This window comes from Oncorhynchus gorbuscha, linkage group LG05, assembly GCF_021184085.1.
Source record: "Oncorhynchus gorbuscha isolate QuinsamMale2020 ecotype Even-year linkage group LG05, OgorEven_v1.0, whole genome shotgun sequence".
NCBI classification, from domain to species: domain Eukaryota; kingdom Metazoa; phylum Chordata; class Actinopteri; order Salmoniformes; family Salmonidae; genus Oncorhynchus; species Oncorhynchus gorbuscha.
This window is the reverse complement of record NC_060177.1, coordinates 86,641,156-86,664,431: the sequence shown is the minus strand read 5'-3', so window position 1 is coordinate 86,664,431 and position 23,276 is coordinate 86,641,156. Positions and strand designations below refer to the sequence as shown.

The window sequence follows — 23,276 nt, the reverse complement described above, 5'->3', positions numbered from 1 at the left end:
TCTAGGATTCTCCGCCCCACTGTGTTGATCATAGTAATAATGTACCCTCTCACCTGTCTCTGTGTGGCAGAACTCTGGAGAGAAGGAGATGTCATCAATGGCCACGTATCCTCCACGGGCACTGTTAAAGGCTACTTCATAAACCACCTGGAAAACACAGACAAAACCAAGATATAACCAATAGATAGATGATCAGAAGATAACCATACAGTGTAAACTCAACAGTTAGCTCACCAACAGTTAGCTCATCTACAGTTAGCTCATCAACAGTTAGCTCATCAACAGTTAGCTCACCAACAGTTAGCTCACCAACAGTTAGCGCAATAAATAGCTCATCAACAGTTAGCTCATCAACAGTTAGCTCAACAGTTAGCGCAATAAATAGCTCATTAACAGTTAGCTCATCAACAGTTAGCTCATCAACAGTTAGCTCACCAACAGTTAGCTCACCAACAGTTAGCTCACCAACAGTTAGCTCAACAGTTAGCGCAATAAATAGCTCATCAACAGTTAGCTCATCAACAGTTAGCTCATCAACAGTTAGCTCATCAACAGTTAACTCATCAACAGTTAACTCATCAACAGTTAACTCATCAACAGTTAACTCATCAACAGTTAACTCAACAGTTAACGCAACAGTTAGCGCAATAAATAGCTCATCAACAGTTAGCTCAAACAGTTAGCTCAAACAGTTAGCTCATCAACAGTTAGCTCATCAACAGTTAGCTCATCAACAGTTAGCCAAACACCACACTAAAACGACCAGACTTGTCCAACAGAACTTCATTTAAAACATGCCTCTCAGGTCAATGGAGCTTTTATCAATTCTAAACGTAAGTCCTATTCAAAACCTTAAATGAGTTGACTGAAATGGTAAAGACATTGTATTATGTTATGTAACAGAACAGAGCAGCTCTCTTTCTGTTGTGTTTTGTGGGTGGTTGTTTCCTGTGTGTGTGTTAAAACACTCTTCTATGTGGGAGGAGTTCGAGCCGAGGCGCTTGTTACCTCAGACTTCTTTATACTGGAACTGAATACATACACACACATTAGTAGAGACATTTTTTTTTTGCTGTGGAACCCCCCAAAAAAGCCATATTACAACCTGTGTCGTGATTATTGTGTTATTTGCTCTACAACCTGTTCGTTCATATGCCTTGCAACAGTGATATACAGCCTTAAAGGCCGGGGCAATAAGAAGACTCAGTGGCAGAATGAATTTGAATATGATGAGGCTGTGATGAGGCTGTCCATGGTTTTGATTTCTGTGTGTGTGCGTGTGTGTTCGTGTAAGTAAGAAAAATAGTTGAAAACGCCAATGCCATCCTCCTCTCTTTCGTGTTGACTAAATGGTTGATCACTCTGTCATACAGTACATGTTTCTATTTTTTGTCGTCCTAGGCTACCTGGCTAAATTGCTTGCTCGCTATCCTAACTTCCTTTCATGGACAAAGTTAGCTAGTTAACATTAGCCTTCTACATCTAGCTACATATTGAACTTCCATCCTCTCAGGTCTCTCAGGGGCACAACGTATTAATTAATGGTTGGATCAGAATTAACGTTAGAATCACCGTTATAATCATTGTACGGAGAATTAAGTAAAACCACAAGTCCAAATCCCTATCTCCATCCATGGCTAATTTAGGAAAGGGCCAATTTTAGCTAGCTAGCCAACGGAGGACGTCAACACAACGAGATGCAACAATTCAAGTTGTTTCTGTCAATGACGCACGCTCTCGATGCAATTTGTTAGGAATGAAGCCAAATCCAAACTGGCTTTCCATGACACTTTTTTTTGGTGCGCCATGACCATTCATAGTTGAGCTCACTCAGTTTACATGAAAGCTGATTGGCTATTATTTCATACTTGTTTTAATCAAGGGAGGTCAAATACTCGCTGGCTTCTCTTGCAATCAATTCTACGGCTGGCAATAATGTCATACGGTTTTGGAACAGACAGCATCAGATACTGTAGATGGCCTACACTTATAGAGAGGGGCGCTGTTTCGCTCACTCAGATACTTTCTCCGGTGAGATACTGTACATTCAGCATCTTGTGAATTGAAGGAAAAATTATGGAACACAAAGAGACCGAAGATAAATTATTATTATTTTTATTTTTTCTTGGTCAATCTTTTGGGGAAGCCTGGCTTCTCTTGGTATCCATAAATACATGCCACTTTAAGAATATGTCGAAGATAAACACAGAGACAGAGTGCGAGAGGTCAAGAAGTCAATAGAATTAACCATCAATGGAAATAGTGGATTTCTGTAAAAGGGAATTATTGATAAATGGGTCAGAGACATGGGATGGATTTGTCTATACAGTGAGCCTGAAATAGGATACTTGTTATTTGGTCATTGGCCCAGTTGTACTGTAAGGACTTCTAATTGGTCAACCACAGGCTAGGGCTGGGTTATAAAACTAAAATGTAATTAAAAAGACTTTAAAGACAGAAAACAAACAGCTCCAGGCTTCAGTCCACAATGTAAATCAATATTATGTCAAAAAAAATATTACATCTAAATTCTATGAAAAATTGACATACCGTGCCTTCGGAAAGTATTCAGACACCTTGACTTTTTCAACATTTTGTTACATTACAGCCTTATTCTAAAATGGATTAAAGAAAAAAATGTCCTCAGCAAACTACACAAAATACCCCATAATGACAAAGCAAAAACAGGTTTTAGAAATTTTTGCACATTTATAAAATAAAAAAAACGGAAATAACCTTATTTCCATAACTATTCAGACCGTTTCCTATGAGACTTGCAATTGACCTCGGGTGCATCCTGTTTCCATTGATCATCCTTGAGATGTGTCTATAACTTGATTGGAGTCCTTCTGTGGTCAATTCAATTGATTGGACATGATTTGGAAAGGCACACACCTGTCTATATCAGGTCCCACTGTTGACAGTGCATGTCAGAGCAAAAACCAAGCCCTGAGGTCAAAGGAATTGTCCGTAGAGCTCCGAGACAGGATCGTGTCAAAGCACACATCTGGGGAAGGGTACCAAAACATTTCTGCAGCATTGAAGGTCCCCAAAAACACAGTGGCCTCCCTCATTTTTAAATGAAAGAAGTTTGGAACCACCAAGACTCTTCCCAGAACTGGCCTCCCCGCCAAACTGAGCAATCGTGGGAGAAGGGCTTTGGTCAGGGAGGTGACCGGGAACCCGATGGTCACTCTGACAGAGCTCCAGAGTTCCTCTGTGGAGATGGGAGAACCTTCCAGAAGGAGAACCATCTCTGCGGTACTCCACCAATCAGAGCTTTATGGTAAGGTGGCCAGACGGAAGCCACTCCTCAGTAAAAGGCACGACAGCACGCTTGGAGTTTGCCAAAAGGCACCTAAAGACTCTCAGACCATGAGAAACAATATTCTCTGGTCTGATGAAATCAAGATTGAACACTTTGGCCTGAATGCCAAGCGTCTCATCTGGAGGAAACCTGGCACCATCCCTACGGTGAAGCACGGTGGTGGCAGCATCATGGTGTGGGGATGTTTTTCAGCGGCAGGGACTGGGAGACTAGTCAGGATCGAGGCAAAGATGAACGGAGCAAAGTACTGAGAGATCCTTGATGAAAACCTGCTCCAGAACACTCAGACTGGTTCAAATTGTATTTGTCACCAAATACAACAGGTGTAGCCCTTACAGTGAAATGCTTACTTACAAGACCTTAACCAACAATGCAGTTAAGAAAATACCTACAAAGAAGTAAGAGACAAGAATAACAAATAGTTAAAGAGCAGCAGCATATAACAATGGCGGGGCTATACACAGGGAGTACCGGTAGAGAGTAAATGCTCTGGGGAACCGGTGTCGAGGTAATTGAGGTAATATGCACATGTAGGTTATTAAAGTGACTATGCATAGATAATAATAGAGAGTAGCAGCAGCATAGAAGGGGAAGGGGGCAATGCAAATAGTCTGGGTGGCCATTTGATTAGCTGTTCAGGAGTCTGTTTCGAAGCCTCTTGAACCTAGACTTGGCGCTCCAGTACCGTTTGTCGTGCGGTAGCAGAGAGAACAGTCTATGACTAAGGTGGCTGGAGTCTAGAGACCTGTTTAGGGCCTTTCTCTGACACCGCCTGGTATAGAGGTCCTGGATGGCAGGAAGCTTGGCCCTGGTGATGTACTGGGCCATATGCACTATCCTCTGTAGTGTCTTGCGGTCGGAGGCCGAGCAGTTGCCATACCAGGCAGTGATGCATCTGGTCAGGATGCTCTCGATGGTGCAGCTGTAGAACCTTTACAGGATCTGAGGACCCATGCCACATCTTTTCAGTCTCCAGAGAGGGAATAGGTTTTGTCGTGCCCTCTTCACGACTGTCTTGGCGTGCTTGGACCATTTAGGTTGTTGGTGGTGTGGACGCCAAGGAACTTGAAACTCTCAACCTGCTCCAATACAGCCCCGTCAATGAGAATGGGGGCGTGCTCGATCCTCCTTTTCCTGTAGTCCACAATCATCCATCTCTGACATCCTCCCTATAGGCTGTCTCAACGTTGTCAGTGATCAGGCCTACCGCTGTTGTGTCATCAGCAAACTTAATGATGGTGTTGGAGTCGTGCCTGGCCGTGCAGTCATGAGTGAACAGGGAGTACAGGAGGGGACTGAGCACGCACCCCTGAGGGGCCCCCGTGTTGAGAATGATCAGCATGGCAGATGTGTTGTTACCTACCCTTACCACCTGGGGGCGGCCTGTCTGGAAGTCCAGGGTCCAGTTGCAGAGGGAGGTGTTCAGTCCCAGGGTCCTTAGCTTACTGATGAGCTTTGAGGGCACTATGGTGTTGAACAATGAGCTGTAGTCAATTAATAGAATGTTAACATAGGTGTTCCTTTTGTCCAGGTGTGAAAGGGCAGTGTGGAGTGCAATAGAGATTGCATCATCTGTGGATCTGTTGGTGCGGTATGCAAATTGGAGTGGGTCTAGGGTTTCTGGGATAATGGTGTTGATGTGAGCCATGACCAGCCTTTCAAAGCATTTCGTGGCTACAGACGTGAGTGCTACCGGTCGGTAGTTATTTAGGCAGTGTCATGACGTTGGCCTCTGTTTATAGCAAGCCCCACCCCCCTCTCCCTGCCTCCAACTAGGTTGTGGTCAGAGAGACGTCGTAAATTCCTGAGGATCTCCTCATGGACACACAGTATAGAGAAAGTAGATTTTCATGGAGCACAAAGGAATTTCTTCCACCTCACAGAACTTGAGAACAAATTTCATGTTCCGGAGAAAGTATAAAAGATCGGTAAAGAATCCAGCTACGAACTGGTCCGTTTGTCACAACTTGGGAAGTTCATGGGAGACGGTGTGGCCACATTACCATAACGCTGTTTATAATAGCCTCAGATATGAGGTTTACATTGAATTGTTGTATAAGATGATGAGTGAGTATGATACTGTTTGTATAATTGTGTAATATGATTTTGGACTGTTTAATGAAGAAAAATACAATTCCCTTTTGATTTGAACTAAATCAGAGGACCGCCCCTGAGCCCAGTTAGGGTCAGACCTCCTGGGACAGCCCTTTTTCGGCCCTCCCGAATAAAACCCCCACTCGGGTTTTCGATCAGCAGACCGAGCTTATCTCAATTACGAGATGGCTAAAGGTTGCAGACCATGTTTTTCTCCATTAGGAGAGTACAAAGGTTGTATCCCATTGCTGAATATTTTAACCATACCACGTGGTTAAACTCTTAGACTATCGATACCGACAGAATAAGAACAAGTCTTTGATATTAATTACTAGTCTGCAGCTAGGAATTCGGTATCATTGAATGCAAAGAACGACAACTGCTGAAACATCCATTTTATAACGAAACTAATGAATGTCACTATCATTTCTTGTAACCACATTTACCTTGTTTGTTTGTTTATGCATTTCTGTGAATTACTTAGTTAGTAATAAATAAATGATTTAAGAAAATTGATGTATGGATGACTCATTGTGAAGACGAGGTTCGTGCAGATAACCAACAATTTACGACGTTTGGAATGAGACTAACGTGAGGTAAAGTAAATAATTCATTATTTTGAAGACTAATTGATCAGATAAAATATCTGAAAAGTTATTTTAGGAAATGATAACTTTGTAATCTGAATATTTTTCCTTGGTGCCCCGACTTCCTAGTAATTACAGTTACCTGATTAATCAGTCTAATCGCGTAAAACTGTAAGTCTTCAGTTAATGATAGCAAAGGCACGACAGCAGGTTACCTTCGTTTTCTTGGGCACAGGGACTATGGTGGTCTGCTTGAAACATGTTCGTATTACAGACTCAGACAGGGAGAGGTTGAAAATGTCAGTGAAGACACTTGCCAGTTTGTCAGCACATGCTCGGAGTACACGTCCTGGTAATCCGTCTAGCCCTGCGGCCTTGTGAATGTTGACCTGTTTAAAGTTCTTACTCACATCGACTGTGGAGAGCGTGATCACACAGTCGTCCGGAACAGCTGATGCTCTCATGCATGTTTCAGTGTTACTTGCCTCGAAGCCGAGCATTGAAGTTATTTAGCTCGTCTGGTAGGCTTGTGTCACTGGGCAGCTCGCGGCTGTGCTTAGCTCGCGGCTGTGCTTCCCTTCGTAGTCTGTCATAGTTTGCAAGCCCTGTCACATTTGACGAGCATCGGAGCCGGTATAGTACGATTCGATCTTAGTCCTGTATTGACGCTTTGCCTGTTTGATGGTTCGTCGGAGGGCATAGCGATATTTCTTATAAGTTTCCGGGTTAGAGTCCCGCTCCTTGAAAGCAGCAGCTCTACCCTTTAGTTCAGTGCGCGAATGCTGCCTGTAGTCCATGGCTTCTGTTTGGGGTAGGTACGTTCAGTCACTGTGGGGACGACTTCCTCGATGCACTTATTGATAAAGCCAGTGACTGATGTGGTGTAATGGCATCGGAAGAATCCCAGAACATATTCCAGTCCGTGCTAGCTAAACACTCATGTAGTTTAGCATCTGCTTCATTTGAGCACTTTTTTATAGAACATGTCATTGGTGAATCCTGCTTTAATTTTTGCTTGTAAGCAGGAATCAAGAGGATAGAATTATGGTCAGATTTGCCAAATGGAAGGCGAGTGAGAGAGCTTTGTAAGTGTCTCTGTGTGTGGAGTAATGGTGGGTTAGAATGTTTTTCCCTCTGGTTGCACATTTAACGTGCTGATAGAAATGAGATAAAACTGATTTTACTTTCCCTGCATTAAATTCCCGACCACTAGGAGCGCTGCCTCTGGATGAACGATTTCTTGTATACAGCTCATTGAGTGCGGTTTTAGTGCCAGCATCGGTCTGTGGTGGTATGTCAACATCTACAAAAAATACAAATGAAAACACTCTAGGTAGATAGTGTGGTCTACAGCTTATCATGAGGTACTCTGGGGAGCAAAACATTGAGACTTCCTTAGAAATCGTGCACCAGCTGTTGTTTACATATAGTTAAAGTCAGAAGTTACGTACACTTAGGTTGGAGTCATTCAAACTCGTTTTACAAACACTCCACACATTTCTTGTTAACAAGTCGGTTAGGACATATACTTTGTGCATGACAGAAGTAATTTTTCAAACAATTGTTTACAGACAGATTATTTCAATTATAACTCACTGTATCACAATTCCAGTGAGTCAGAAGTTTACATACACTAAGTTGACTGCCTTTAAACAGCTTGGAAAATTCTAGAAAACGATGCCATGGCTTTAGAAGCTTCTGACAGGTTAATAGAGATCATTTTGAGTCAATTGGAGGTGTACCTGTGGATGTATTTCAAGGATTACCTTCAAAATTAGTGCCTCTGTGTGTGACATCATGGGAAAATCTAAAGAAATCAGCCAAGACCTCAGAAAAAAACCTCCACAAGTCTGGTTCATCCTTGGGAGCAATTGCCAAACACCTGAAGGTACCACGTTCATCTGTACAAACAATAGTACGCAAGTATAAACCCCATGGGACCACGCAGCCGTCATACCGCTCAGGAAAGAGATGCGTTCTGTTTCCTAGAGATGAATGTACCTTGGTGCGAAAAGTGCAAATCAATCACAGAACAACAGCAAAGGACCTTGTGAAGATGCTGGAGGAAACAGGTACAAAAGTATCTATATCCACAGTAAAACGAGTCCTATATCGGTATAACCTGAAAGACCACTCAGCAAGAAAGAAGCCACTGCTCCAAAACCGCCTTAAAAAAGCCAGACTACGGTTTGCAACTGCACATGGGGACAAAGATCGTATTTTTGGACAAATGTCCTCTGGACATTTGTCCAAACTGTTTGGCCATAATGATCATTGTTATGTTTGGAGGAAAAAGGGGGAGGCTTGCAAGCCGAAGAGCACCATCCCAACCGTGAAGCACAGGGGTGGCAGCATCATGTTTTGGGGGTGCTTTGCTGCAGGAGGGACAGGTGCACTTCACAAAATAGATGACATTGTGAGGAAGGAAACAAATGTGGATATATTGAAGCAACATCTTAAGAAATCAGTCAGGAAGTTAAAGCTTGGTCGCAAATGGGTCTTCCAAATGGACAATGACCCCAAGCATACTTCCAAAGTTGTGGCAAAATGGCTTAAGGACAACAAAGTCAAGGTATTGGAGTGGCCATCACAAAGCCCTGAACTCAATCCCATATAAAAGTTGTGGCCAGAACTGAAAAAGTATGTGCGAGCATGGAGGCCTTACAATCCTGACTCAGTTACACCAGCTCTGTCAGGAGGAATGGGCCAAAACTCACCCAACTTATTGTGGGAAGCTTGTGGAAGGTTGACCCAAAATGTTGACCCAAGTTAAACAAATTAAAGGCAATGCTACCAAATACTAATTGAGTGTATGTAAACTTCTGACCCACTGGGAATGTGGTGAAAGAAATAAAAGCTTAAATAAATCACTCTCTACTATTACTCTGACATTTCACATTCTTAATCACATTTGTGATACTAACTGACCTAAGACAGGGAATGTTTCCTAGGATTAAATGTCAGGAATTGTGAAAAACGGAGTTTAAATGTATTTGGCTAAGGTGTATGTAAACTTCCAACTTCAACTGTATATGCATAGGTCAATGCCATGTGTCTTTACCAGAGGCTGCTGTTCTATCCTGCCGATAGAGTGTATAACCTGCCAGCTGTATGTTCTTAATGTCGTGGTTCAGCCACGACTAGGTGACACATAAGATATTACTGTGTTTAATGTCCCATTTTTAGGATATACTTGCTTTCAGTTTATCCCATTTATTTCCCAGAGATTGAACATCAGCTAGCACTACGGAAGGCAGATGCAGATTAGCCACTCGTCCCCTGATCCTCACAAGGCACCCTGATCTTTCCCCGCAAAATCTCAATGTCCTTCTCCAGTCGATTGATGGGGATCTGGGCCTGGTCGGGTGTCTGTAGTATCTCCCTCCTCTCCGACTCATTGAAGAAAACCTGTTCTTCTAATCTGAGGTGAGTAATCACAGTTCTGATGTCCAGAAGCTCTTTTCGGTCATAAGAGACCGTAGCAGCAACACTATTTACAAAACAAGTTACGAACAAAGTGAAAAAACAAACAAAATAGCACGTTGGATAAGAGCCAATAAGACGGTAGCCCTCCCCTCTGGCGTCATCTGGCGTCATCTTGACCTTCCAACACGACAACGATCCTAAGCACACAGCCAAGACAAAGCAGGAGTGGCTACGGGACAAGTCTCTGAATGTCTTTCAGTGGCCCAGCCAGAGCCTGGATTTGAACCCCATCAAACATCTCTGGAGAGACCTGAAAATAGCTGTGCAGCAACGCTCCCCATCCAACCTGACAGAGCTTGAGAGGATCTCAACTCCCCAAATACAGTTGTGCCAAGCTTGTAACATCAAACCCAAGAAGCTGTGATGCTTTAATTGCTGCCAAAGGTGCTTCAACAAAGTACGGAGTTAAGATTCTATGTAAATGTAATATATATATATATATATATATATATATATATATATATATATATATATTTTTTTTTTACATACATTTCTAAAAACCTGTTTTTGCTTTTACATTGTGGGGTATTGTGTGTAGATTGATATGGAAAAAGTCAAGGGGTCTGAATACTTTCAGAATGCACAGAATTCACTTTACAACAAAATCTGACAAGAAGTCACCAGTCTGCTATAAGATGCTATAAGATACATTATAACATTACAGCAGCAACAGAGATCGAGACCAAACATTTCCTGTCTTTTCAATCTATTCTCTTCCAACAAGAGATTCATAGGAGAGGAGGTGAAGGGGAAGGGCTGTCTGTGTGAAATGTGGTTGAGAAGGGGAAGGAGGAATAGAGGAGGAGGAGGAGAAGGGGGAGGAGGAAGAGAGGAGGAGAAGGGGGAGGGCTGTCTGTGTGAAATGTGGTTGAGAAGGGGGAGCAGGATGAGAGGAGGAGGAGGAGAAGGGGGAGGAGGAAGAGAGGAGGAGAAGGGGGAGGGCTGTCTGTGTGAAATGTGGTTGAGAAGGGGAGGAGGATGAGAGGGGGAGGAGGAGAGGGGGAGGAGGAAGAGAGGAGGAGGAGGAGGAGAGGAGGAGAAGGGGAGGGCTGTCTGTGTGAAATGTGGTTGAGAAGGGGGAGGAGGAAGAGAAGAGGAGGAGAGGAGAAGGGGGAAGAGGAAGAGAGGAGGAGCAAAGGAGAGGGAGGACTAGGAGGAGAGGAGAAGGGGGAGGAGGAAGAGAGGAGGAGCAGAGGAGGAGAAGCGGGATGACTGTGAGGAGGAGAGGAGAAGAAGAGGAGGAGAAGGGGAGGACTGGGAGGAGGAGAAGGGGGAGGACTAGGAGGTGGAGGAGAGGAGAAGAAGAGAAGGGGGAGGACTAGGAGGAGGAGAAGTGGGAGGATTGGGAGGAGGAGGAGGAGGAGGAGGAGAAGTGGGAGGATTGGGAGGAGGAGGAGGAGAAGTGGGAGGACTAGGAGGTGGAGGAGAGGAGAAGAAGAGAAGGGGGAGGACTAGGAGGAGGAGAAGGGGAGGACTGGGAGGAGGAGAAGGGGGAGGACTAGGAGTTGGAGGAGAGAGGAAGAAGAGAAGGGGGAGGACTAGGAGGAGGAGAAGTGGGAGGACTGGGAGGAGGAGAAGGGGGAGGACTAGGAGGAGGAGAAGTGGGAGGAGGAGGAGGAGGAGAAGAGTCATACAAACTCTTCCCTGGATCTTCTTTCTAGTGTTCTACCCTTGAAGGAACACAACTCAGTCTCTGGCGCTATGACAACAGTAATTAATAACACCCTTCTCCCTTCTGGCTATTTATATCTGTCCAGAGAATCCACAGGGAAGAATACTGCACAGACCAAAGATCTCTAGTGTGTGTGTGTGTGTGTCTGCCTGCGTGCTCGTGTCTGTCTGTCTGTCTGTCCTTGCACTCTGACCCTTGAACTCTAAGGCGTGTAGGGCCAGTACTGACCTCCAGGGGGTGTGGGGCCTTAATATCCACATTGACCAGCCTCCAGGAAGTTGTAGCATAGACCTCAGGCCTCCAGATCTCCTCGTAGTGTCCCAGCGTGTCTCTAGTGAACACTGAGAAGATGTTCCCTCTCTCCTGGTCCCGCTGGTAGTAGAATGACAGGCAGCCTGACACCGGTGTGGTCGTCATGGGAGACGTCAGCTTGGCCACTTCCTGGAACCGCTTGGCATAGACTGAGTCCACATACATGTAGTGACCTGGAGAGAGGTGAGAGAGGTGAGAGAGATGAGGTGTAGAAACATCACAGCAATATTGGGTTATCGTATTGTATAGAACAAAAACTAGTAAACATACACCAATGAACAGAACTCAGGTCAGGCCCCTGGGGTGATCTTTGTGTGTGTGTATCTCTCTGGTTGTTCATGGTGTGTGTGTGTGTGTGTGTGTGTGTGTGTGTGTGTGTGTGTGTGTGTGTGTGTGTGTGTGTGTGTGTGTGTGTGTGTGTGTGTGTGTGTGTGTGTGTGTGTACCTCTCTGGTTGTTCATGGTGTGTGTGTGTACCTCTCTGGCTGTTCATGGTGTGTGTGTGTACCTCTATGGCTGTTCATGGTGTGTGTGTGTGTGTGTGTGTGTACCTCTCTGGCTGTTCATGGTGTGTGTGTGTACCTCTATGGCTGTTCATGGTGTGTGTGTGTGTGTGTGTGTGTACCTCTATGGTTGTTCATGGTGTGTGTGTGTACCTTATGGCTGTTCATGGTGTGTGTGTGTGTGTGTGTGTGTACCTCTCTGGCTGTTCATGTGTGTGTGTGTACCTCTATGGCTGTTCATGGTGTGTGTGTGTGTGTGTGTACCTCTATGGTTGTTCATGGTGTGTGTGTACCTCTATGGTTGTTCATGGTGTGTGTGTGTGTGTGTGTGTGTGTGTGTGTGTGTGTGTGTGTGTGTGTGTGTGTGTGTGTGTGTGTGTGTGTGTGTGTGTGTGTGTGTGTGTGTGTGTGTGTGTGTGTACACCTCTCTGGTTGCTCATGGTGTGTGTGTGTGTCTCTCTGGTTGCTCATGGTGTGTGTGTGTGTGTGTGTGTGTGTGTGTGTGTGTGTGTGTGTGTGTGTGTGTGTGTGTGTGTGTGTGTGTGTGTGTGTGTGTGTGTGTGTGTGTGTGTGTGTGTGTGTGTGTGTGTGTGTGTGTGTACCTCTCTGGTTGTTGATGGTGTGGTCATCAGGCAGGTTGGACTGGGGGTCTCTGGCTAGACTCCCTCCAACATACCAGTTGACATTAGGGTTCCAGTGGTTACTGTAGCCACACAGGTGGTGCTCCTCAAAGTTACACTCTGACAACAACAACAACAACAATAACCGTTATATCTCTTGGTATAAAAGTCATGAAATCTGCACATGCCACGTATAAGACATATTTTTTACTTCAATATTATGTTTTCTAAACATAAACAGACATCAACCACACGTTGTGTGGCTTAACAGTTGTCTTAGCATTCTCCTACCCTGAGAACTGTTGTGAGGCTTAACAGTTGTCTTAGCATTCTCCTACCCTGAGAACTGTTGTGAGGCTTAACAGTTGTCTTAGCATTCTCCTACCCTTGGAACTGTTGTGAGGCTTAACAGTTGTCTTAACATTCTCCTACCCTGAGAACTGTTGTGAGGCTTAACAGTTGTCTTAGCATTCTCCTACCCTGAGAACAGTTGTCTTAGCATTCTCCTACCCTTGGAACTGTTGTGAGGTTGTGAGGCTTAACAGTTGTCTTAGCATTCTCCTACCCTGAGAACTGTTGTGAGGTATAACAGTTGTCTTAGCATTCTCCTACCCTGAGAACTGTTGTGAGGCATAACAGTTGTCTTAGCATTCTCCTACCCTTGGAACTGTTGTGAGGCTTAACAGTTGTCTTAGCAGTCTCCTACCCTGGGAACTGACCTATGCAGTAGCCAGGCACGATGTGAATTTCGAAGATCGCCACACTGTTGCCTGCTTCCTCACTGGGTCGACCCTCCAGCAAAAGCTAGGACAAATAGAGAGATCGAAAGAGAACGAGAAAAAGGGGGAGGGGATATACTGTTATAGAATATAGAGTCTGAACCCCAGTTATAGAATATAGAGTCTGAATCCCAGTTATAGAATATAGAGTCTGAATCCCAGTTATAGAATATAGAGTCTGAATCCCAGTTATAGAATATAGAGGCTGAACCCCAGTTATAGAATATAGAGGCTGAACCCCAGTTATAGAATATAGAGGCTGAACCCCAGTTATAGAATATAGAGTCTGAATCCCAGTTATAGAATATAGAGGCTGAACCCCAGTTATAGAATATAGAGGCTGAACCCCAGTTATAGAATATAGAGGATGAACCCCAGTTATAGAATATAGAGGATGAACCCCAGTTATAGAATATAGAGGATGAACCCCAGTTATAGAATATAGAGGCTGAAACCCAGTTATAGAATAGAGAGGCTGAAACCCAGTTTTAGAATAGAGAGTGTGAACCTCAGCTTTAGAATATAGAGGCTGAACCTCAGCTTTAGAATATAGAGGCTGAACCTCAGCTTTAGAATATAGAGGCTGAACCTCAGCTTTAGAATATAGAGGCTGAACCTCAGCTTTAGAATATAGAGGCTGAACCTCAGCTTTAGAATATAGAGGCTGAACCTCAGCTTTAGAATATAGAGGCTGAACCTCAGCTTTAGAATATAGAGGCTGAACCTCAGCTTTAGAATATAGAACCTCAGCTTTAGAATATAGCTGAACCTCAGCTTTAGAATATAGAGGCTGAACCTCAGCTTTAGAATATAGAGGCTGAACCTCAGCTTTAGAATATAGAGGCTGAACCTCAGCTTTAGAATATAGAGGCTGAACCTCAGCTTTAGAATATAGAGGCTGAACCTCAGCTTTAGAATATAGAGGCTGAACCTCAGCTTTAGAATATAGAGAATATAGAGGCTGAACCTCAGCATTAGAATATAGAGGCTGAACCTCAGCATTAGAATATAGAGGCTGAACCTCAGCATTAGAATATAGAGGCTGAACCTCAGCATTAGAATATAGAGGCTGAACCTCAGCATTAGAATATAGAGGCTGAACCTCAGCATTAGAATATAGAGGCTGAACCTCAGCATTAGAATATAGTCTGAACCACAGTTATATAATTTAGAGTCTGAACCCCAGTTATATAATTTAGAGTCTGAACCCCAGCTATATAATATAAAGCCTGAACCCCAGCTATATAATATAAAGCCTGAACCCCAGTTTTTTAATATAGAGGCTGAACTGCAGTTATATAATATAGAGGCTGAACCCCAGATAAATCAAATCAAATCAAATTTTATTTGTCACATACACATGGTTAGCAGATGTTAATGCGAGTGTAGCGAAATGCTTGTGCTTCTAGTTCCGACAATGCAGTGATAACCAACAAGTAATCTAACTAACAATTCCAAAACTACTGTCTTATACACAGTGTAAGGGGATAAGGAACATGTACATAAGGATATATGAATGAGTGATGGTACAGAGCAGCATACAGTAGATGGTATCGAGTACAGTATATACATATGAGATGAGTGTGTAGACAAAGTAAACAAAGTGGCATAGTTAAAGTGGCTAGTGATACATGTGTTACATAAGGATGCAGTCGATGATGTAGAGTACAGTATATACATATGCATATGAGATGAATAATGTAGGGTAAGTAACATTATATAAGGTAGCATTGTTTAAAGTGGCTAGTGATATACATCATTTCCCATCAATTCCCATTATTAAAATGGCTGGAGTTGGGTCAGTGTCAATGACAGTGTGTTGGCAGCAGCCACTCAATGTTAGTGGTGGCTGTTTAACAGTCTGATGGCCTTGAGATAGAAGCTGTTTTTCAGTCTCTCGGTCCCAGCTTTGATGCACCTGTACTGACCTCGCCTTCTGGATGATAGCGGGGTGAACAGGCAGTGGTTCGGTGGTTGATGTCCTTGATGATCTTTATGGCCTTCCTGTAACAACGGGTGGTGTAGGTGTCCTGGAGGGCAGGTAGTTTGCCCCCGGTGATGCGTTGTGCAGTCCTCACTACCCTCTGGAGAGCCTTACGGTTGAGGGCGGAGCAGTTGCCGTACCAGGTGGTGATACAGCCCGCCAGGATGCTCTCGATTGTGCATCTGTAGAAGTTTGTGAGTGCTTTTGGTGACAAGCCGAATTTCTTCAGCCTCCTGAGGTTGAATAGGCGCTGCTGCGCCTTCTTCACGACGCTGTCAGTGTGAGTGGACCAATTCAGTTTGTCTGTGATGTGTATGCCGAGGAACTTAAAACTAGCTACCCTCTCCACTACTGTTCCATCGATGTGGATAGGGGGTGTTCCCTCTGCTGTTTCCTGAAGTCCACAATCATCTCCTTAGTTTTGTTGACGTTGAGTGTGAGGTTATTTTCCTGACACCACACTCCGAGGGCCCTCACCTCCTCCCTGTAGGCCGTCTCGTCGTTGTTGGTAATCAAGCCTACCACTGTTGTGTCGTCCGCAAACTTGATGATTGAGTTGGAGGCGTGCGTGGCCACGCAGTCGTGGGTGAACAGGGAGTACAGGAGAGGGCTCAGAACGCACCCTTGTGGGGCCCCCGTGTTGAGGATCAGCGGGGAGGAGATGTTGTTGCCTACCCTCACCACCTGGGGGCGGCCCGTCAGGAAGTCCAGTACCCAGTTGCACAGGGCGGGGTCGAGACCCAGGGTCTCGAGCTTGATGTCGAGCTTGGAGGGTACTATGGTGTTGAATGCCGAGCTGTAGTCGATGAACAGCATTCTCACATAGGTATTCCTCTTGTCCAGGTGGGTTAGGGCAGTGTGCAGTGTGGTTGAGATTGCATCGTCTGTGGACCTATTTGGGCGGTAAGCAAATTGGAGTGGGTCTAGGGTGTCAGGTAGGGTGGAGGTGATATGGTCCTTGACTAGTCTCTCAAAGCACTTCATGATGACGGAAGTGAGTGCTACGGGGCGGTAGTCGTTTAGCTCAGTTACCTTAGCTTTTAGAATATAGAGGCTGAACCCCAGTTACAGAATATAGAGGGTGGGTGTTTTGGGGTGTAGTCTGCAAGCTTACCTGCTAGGTGTGCGTGTGTGTGCGTGCGTGCGTGGGTACCTGGTATGCGTTGGAGGTGTTTCTCAGGTCAATGCTTGCGATGAGCCAGCTGTCCGAGGGCTTGTCTGCGCTCCACAGTGTGTAGTCAAAGTTGTCTCCGTCCGGTCTGAGGTGCAGCTGCAGGGAGCCGTCTCCAGTAATCTGGTACACCAGCCTCAGACAGCTCCAGTCCAGCAGCTCTAACACTGGGCTCACCAGGACAGCCTTCTCCCTCCCGTCGATGAAGGATGAGTCTGCCGTGATGAAACGCCCTGTGAAGAATGACAAAGGAATAAATAAATAGTGTAGCTTGATATTGATGTCGTAAATCATTACTTAATATTATCAAAATATTTTGGTTTGATACAGAGTCAAAAGGGGATATTACTCTGCTGAAGATGTAGGGGAGGAGGGTGTGTGTGTGTGTGTGTGTGTGTGTGTGTGTGTGTGTGTGTGTGTGTGTGTGTGTGTGTGTGTGTGTGTGTGTGTGTGTGTGTGTGTGTGTGTGTGTGTGTGTGTGTGTGTGTGTGTGTGTGTGTGTGTGAGGTCATGTTGTGTAGTTATACAGTGCATCACCTAGTCTAAACAAAAAAGTCAAAAATACCATACAAACACACCAAAACCTGACATCAGCATATGAAAGAAGCTGACTTCAATCAGAGTTAATCAGATCTAATCAGCCATTAAACTCATACAGCATCAAGGACATGGAGTCAAAAACATTAAACTGTTGGTCACCAAACCAAGGAGGACAATGGGAGAAAAAAAAACCTCTGTGCAAAGGGAAAAAGGAGGTCTGACAAAAACCAAAGCAATAGAGTCTGGAAACAAAAAAAACTTAATGACCCTTAGTCACCTTTTCCCCTGCACTGCACCGTGGGTGGTAGGGAGGGAGAGAGGAAAGAGAGAGAGAGCACAGATATGATTCAAATCCCATGGCTTAGGATGAAAAATCATCCTCTTTTTTTAAACTGTTTAAAGACAGCTAATAGATAACAAGATAAATCTCGCTGGAGAGTCAACTCCTTGGTTAAACCCAAACGTTATTGAGCAATGGCAGGCTGTGCATCATAAACCATGAGTATGGACTGGATTCTTCTGGTCTCTGTAGAGGAAGCAGATCAGACAAGCCACATGTTCAATAAGCGCCAACTGTAGATAAACAATATGGAGATGGCTGTACGGTCCTGCTGTAATCTGTTATAAACACCAAGTTGGCATGGAGACAGTTGTTGTCTGCTGTATATTATTATAATGGTGTCCGTTACTCTGTCCACTTTTACGACCTGGACGAAACGATATGCTCTGACAGACAGACAGTGGACATGATTCCTTCCAGATACCATGTGGCTCATCTCTCTCCCTCGCTGTTCTGTCCTCCCCCCTTTTTCAAAGCCCATCTTTCAAAGCCCATCCTTTCCCCTGTTCTTCTCCCTATTTCAACCCCTCTCTCTCTCCCCCTCTCCTGTAACCAAAACAATGCTCTTCCCCTGTCCCGCTACCCTCTAATATAACACCAACACTCCTGAGTTAGACTCTTCCCCTGTCCCAAAGACAGTCTCCTAACATCAACACTCCTGAGGTAAGCTCTTCCCCTGTCTCAAAAACAGTCTCCTAACCAACACTCCTGATGAAACCCTATTCCCTACAGAGTGCACTACGATTGATTAGGGAATGGGTTGTCATTTGGCACACAGTCTTAGACCCTTCCCCTAACATCAACACTCCTGACTGAGTTATACTGGTCTCATCAGAAAAGACCCCAGAGTGATCCTCGAGACTGTAAACAGCTCCACATGTTAAAGCCAAAGAGTAAATGAAGAGATATTGCACTGTGCACTGCAGTGTTCAAGCTGGATAACAGAAGGATGGAATCTCTTGGAATAATAAACATCTTTGGTTTCAGCGCAAAACTTTTCATTTAAAAACAAAACGTTTGTCATATTCTAACATCTAAATAAAACAGTTTCAAATATGGAAATAATCAATGGATTGAATGTCTAAATCTTTAAGATAAACACGTCTGTTTGGTTGGCTTGGAGTCTCATCCTAGACTGTCTGACCAGAGCTGGCTGTGATGGACGTGATGTGTATAACCTACGTGACCTGCTTACCTACGGACTACAAATGCCACAAAATCATGGTCCCCAATATTAGCCATTTTAGCACATAATATTCATACAAAAGTATCTAAAAAGTCACTTGAACATGATGCACGAAAAATGGTAATATCGAAACAATGATTTTGTTGCATTTGCGGCACAAATCACATCCAAATCATGGTACCGATATTAGCATTTTGGCACATCATGTTCGACTCATCTAAGTGACTTTTGCTGGGCTTCACAATACATTTGAGATACTTTCGGATGATTTGGACAAGATGAGCGAGAAATGCTAATATCGCTACCAGGACTTGGATGTGATTTGTGCCACAAATGATAAAACGCTAGTGCTAGGGAAACTAAACCAAAGCATGGGTTGCTGTCAAACCTTGTCAATAGACTGCTTACAGGGTGAGGAAACCAATATGTAATTTAGTCATTTCGGTGAACTATCCATTTAGTACTAATTTTCTGCAGAAAAACTGCCTCTGGCCCTGAGCTCCTTAATATGAGGGTGAGAAAGGTCATTTGTAATGTGATACAAGTGGTACAAAGGAAAGGGGGATACCTAGTCAGTTATACAACAGAAAGGAAAGGGGGATACCTAGTCAGTTGTACAACAGAAAGGGGGATACCTAGTCAGTTGTACAACAGAAAGGGGGATACCTAGTCAGTTGTACAACAGAAAGGGGGATACCTAGTCAGTTGTACAACAGTGTCATGTTTTGTCTTAGATTGTCTTGTCATTTTGCTTTTCCTTCTGTTCGTTTTCCCCCTGCTGGTCTTTTTAGGTTCGTTCCCCTTTTTCTCTCTCCCTCTTCTCTCTATCGTTCCGTTCCTGCTCCCAGCTGTTCCTATTCCCCTAATCAATCATTTAGTCTTCCCACACCTGTTCCCTATCTTTTCCCCTGATTAGAGTCCCTATTTCTCCCCTTGTTTTCCGTTTCTGTCCTGTCGGATCCTTGTATATTGTTCACTGTGCTGTGTCTTTGTATCGCCCTGTCGTGTCGTGTTTCCCTCAGATGCTGCGTGGTGAGCAGGTGTCTGAGTCTGCTACGGTCAAGTGCCTTCCCGAGGCAACCTGCAGTTCATGATCGAGTCTCCAGTCTGTTCTCGTCATTACGAGTGGAATTGTTCTTTATGCTTTATTTACCGCTCCGAATTGTCTAGGAGTATTGAATATTTACTTTACTGGATTAAAGACCCTGTTTTCGCCAAGTCGCTTTTGGGTCCTCATTCACCTGCATAACAGAAGGATCCGACCAAAGAATGGACCCAGCGACTACAGACGCTCGTAACACTGCCGTCGAGATCCAAGGAGCCATGCTCGGCAGACACGAGCAGGAATTGTCTGCTGCTCGCCATGCCGTGGAGAACCTGGCCGCTCAGGTTTCCGACCTCTCTGGACAGTTCCAGAGTCTTCGTCTCGTGCCACCTGTTACTTCCTGGTCTGCCGAGCCTCCGGAACCTAGGGTTAATAACCCACCTTGCTACTCCGGGCAGCCCACGGAGTGCCGCTCCTTTCTCACCCAGTGTGATATTGTGTTCTCTCTCCAACCCAACACATACTCTAGAGAGAGAGCTCGGGTTGCTTACGTCATTTCACTCCTTACTGGCCGGGCTCGAGAGTGGGGCACAGCTATCTGGGAGGCAAGGGCTGATTGCTCTAACAATTACCAGAACTTTAAAGAGGAGATGATTCGGGTTTTTGACCGTTCAGTTTTTGGTAGGGAGGCTTCTAGGGCCCTGGCTTCCCTATGCCAAGGTGATCGATCCATAACGGATTACTCTATTGAGTTTCGCACTCTTGCTGCCTCTAGTGACTGGAACGAGCCGGCGCTGCTCGCTCGTTTTCTGGAGGGACTCCACGCAGTGGTTAAAGATGAGATTCTCTCCCGGGAGATTCCTTCAAGTGTGGACTCTTTGATTGCTCTCGCCATCCGCATAGAACGACGGGTAGATCTTCGTCACCAGGCTCGTGGAAGAGAGCTCGCGTCAACAGTGTTTCCCTGCTCCGCATCGCAACCATCTCCCTCCTCTGGCTCAGAGACTGAGCCCATGCAGCTGGGAGGTATTCGCATCTCGACTAAGGAGAGGGAACGGAGGATCACCAACCGCCTGTGTCTCTATTGCGGACTTGCTGGACATTTTGTCAATTCATGTCCAGTAAAAGCCAGAGCTCATCAGTAAGCGGAGGGCTACTGGTGAGCGCTACTACTCAGGTCTCTCCATCTAGATCCTGTACTACTTTGTCGGTCCATCTACGCTGGACCGGTTTGGGTGCTACATGCAGTGCCTTGATAGACTCTGGGGCTGAGGGTTGTTTCATGGACGAAGCATGGGCTCGGAAACATGACATTCCTTTCAGAGAGTTAGACAAGCCTACGCCCATGTTCGCCTTAGATGGTAGTCATCTTCCCAGTATCAGATTTGAGACACTACCTTTAACCCTCACAGTATCTGGTAACCACAGTGAGACTATTTCTTTTTTGATTTTTCGTTCACCTTTTACACCTGTTGTTTTGGGTCATCCCTGGCTAGTATGTCATAATCCTTCTATTAATTGGTCTAGTAATTCTATCCTATCCTGGAACGTTTCTTGTCATGTGAAGTGTTTAATGTCTGCCATCCCTCCCGTTTCTTCTGTCCCCACTTCTCAGGAGGAACCTGGCGATTTGACAGGAGTGCCGGAGGAATATCATGATCTGCGCACGGTCTTCAGTCGGTCCCGAGCCAACTCCCTTCCTCCTCACCGGTCGTATGATTGTAGTATTGATCTCCTTCCGGGGACCACTCCTCCTCGGGGTAGACTATACTCTCTGTCGGCTCCCGAACGTAAGGCTCTCGAGGATTATTTGTCTGTGTCTCTTGACGCCGGTACCATAGTGCCTTCTTCCTCTCCGGCCGGGGCGGGGTTTTTTTTTGTTAAGAAAAAGGACGGTACTCTGCGCCCCTGCGTGGATTATCGAGGGCTGAATGACATAACGGTTAAGAATCATTATCCGCTTCCCTTATGTCATCAGCCTTCGAGATTCTGCAGGGAGCCAGGTGCTTTACTAAGTTGGACCTTCGTAACGCTTACCATCTCGTGCGCATCAGAGAGGGGGACGAGTGGAAAACGGCGTTTAACACTCCGTTAGGGCATTTTGAGTACCGGGTTCTGCCGTTTGGTCTCGCCAATGCGCCAGCTGTTTTTCAGGCATTAGTTAATGATGTTCTGAGAGACATGCTGAACATCTTTGTTTTTGTCTATCTTGACGATATCCTGATTTTTTCACCGTCACTCGAGATTCATGTTCAGCACGTTCGACGTGTTCTCCAGCGCCTTTTAGAGAATTGTCTCTACGTGAAGGCTGAGAAGTGCTCTTTTCATGTCTCCTCCGTTACTTTTCTCGGTTCTGTTATTTCCGCTGAAGGCATTCAGATGGATTCCGCTAAGGTCCAAGCTGTCAGTGATTGGCCCGTTCCAAGGTCACGTGTCGAGTTGCAGCGCTTTCTAGGTTTCGCTAATTTCTATCGGCGTTTCATTCGTAATTTCGGTCAAGTTGCTGCCCCTCTCACAGCTCTTACTTCTGTCAAGACGTGTTTTAAGTGGTCCGGTTCCGCCCAGGGAGCTTTTGATCTTCTAAAAGAACGTTTTACGTCCACTCCTATCCTCGTTACTCCTGACGTCACTAGACAATTCATTGTCGAGGTTGACGCTTCAGAGGTAGGCGTGGGAGCCATTCTATCCCAGCGCTTCCAGTCTGACGATAAGGTTCATCCTTGCGCTTATTTTTCTCATCGCCTGTCGCCATCTGAACGCAACTATGATGTGGGTAACCGCGAACTGCTCGCCATCCGCTTAGCCCTAGGCGAATGGCGACAGTGGTTGGAGGGGGCGACCGTTCCTTTTGTCGTTTGGACAGACCATAAGAACCTTGAGTACATCCGTTCTGCCAAACGACTTAATGCTCGTCAAGCTCGTTGGGCGTTGTTTTTCGCTCGTTTCGAGTTTGTGATTTCTTACCGTCCGGGTAGCAAGAACACCAAGCCTGATGCCTTATCCCGTCTTTTTTAGTTCTTCTGTGGCTTCTACTGATCCCGAGGGGATTCTTCCTTATGGGCGTGTTGTCGGGTTGACAGTCTGGGGAATTGAAAGACAGGTTAAGCAAGCACTCACGCACACTGCGTCGCCGCGCGCTTGTCCTAGTAACCTTCTTTTCGTTCCTGTTTCCACTCGTCTGGCTGTTCTTCAGTGGGCTCACTCTGCCAAGTTAGCTGGTCATCCCGGTGTTCGAGGCACTCTTGCTTCTATTCGCCAGCGCTTTTGGTGGCCGACTCAGGAGCGTGACACGCGCCGTTTCGTGGCTGCTTGTTCGGACTGCGCGCAGACTAAGTCAGGTAACTCTCCTCCTGCCGGTCGTCTCAGACCGCTCCCCATTCCTTCTCGACCATGGTCTCACATCGCCTAGACTTCATTACCGGTCTGCCTTTGTCTGCGGGGAAGACTGTGATTCTTACGGTTGTCGATAGGTTCTCTAAGGCGGCACATTTCATTCCCCTCGCTAAACTTCCTTCCGCTAAGGAGACGGCACAAATCATCATCGAGAATGTGTTCAGAATTCATGGCCTCCCGTTAGACGCCGTTTCAGACAGAGGTCCGCAATTCACGTCACAGTTTTGGAGGGAGTTC

At 45.4% G+C, this 23,276-nt stretch overlaps 1 protein-coding gene across 1 annotated transcript in view; it reads right to left on the bottom strand.

Moving 5' to 3' along the window:
• mamdc2a (MAM domain containing 2a) overlaps nt 1-23,276 on the bottom strand; it is a 60,749-nt gene that overhangs the window by 17,758 nt on the left and 19,715 nt on the right. The window contains exons 3-7 of the mRNA XM_046351420.1: nt 16,518-16,768; nt 13,321-13,405; nt 12,584-12,721; nt 11,396-11,652; nt 54-147 (exon numbers count right to left, since the gene is read on the bottom strand). Coding sequence (XP_046207376.1) covers nt 54-147; nt 11,396-11,652; nt 12,584-12,721; nt 13,321-13,405; nt 16,518-16,768 — 825 coding nt within the window. The remainder of the gene's footprint in view (nt 1-53; nt 148-11,395; nt 11,653-12,583; nt 12,722-13,320; nt 13,406-16,517; nt 16,769-23,276) is intronic.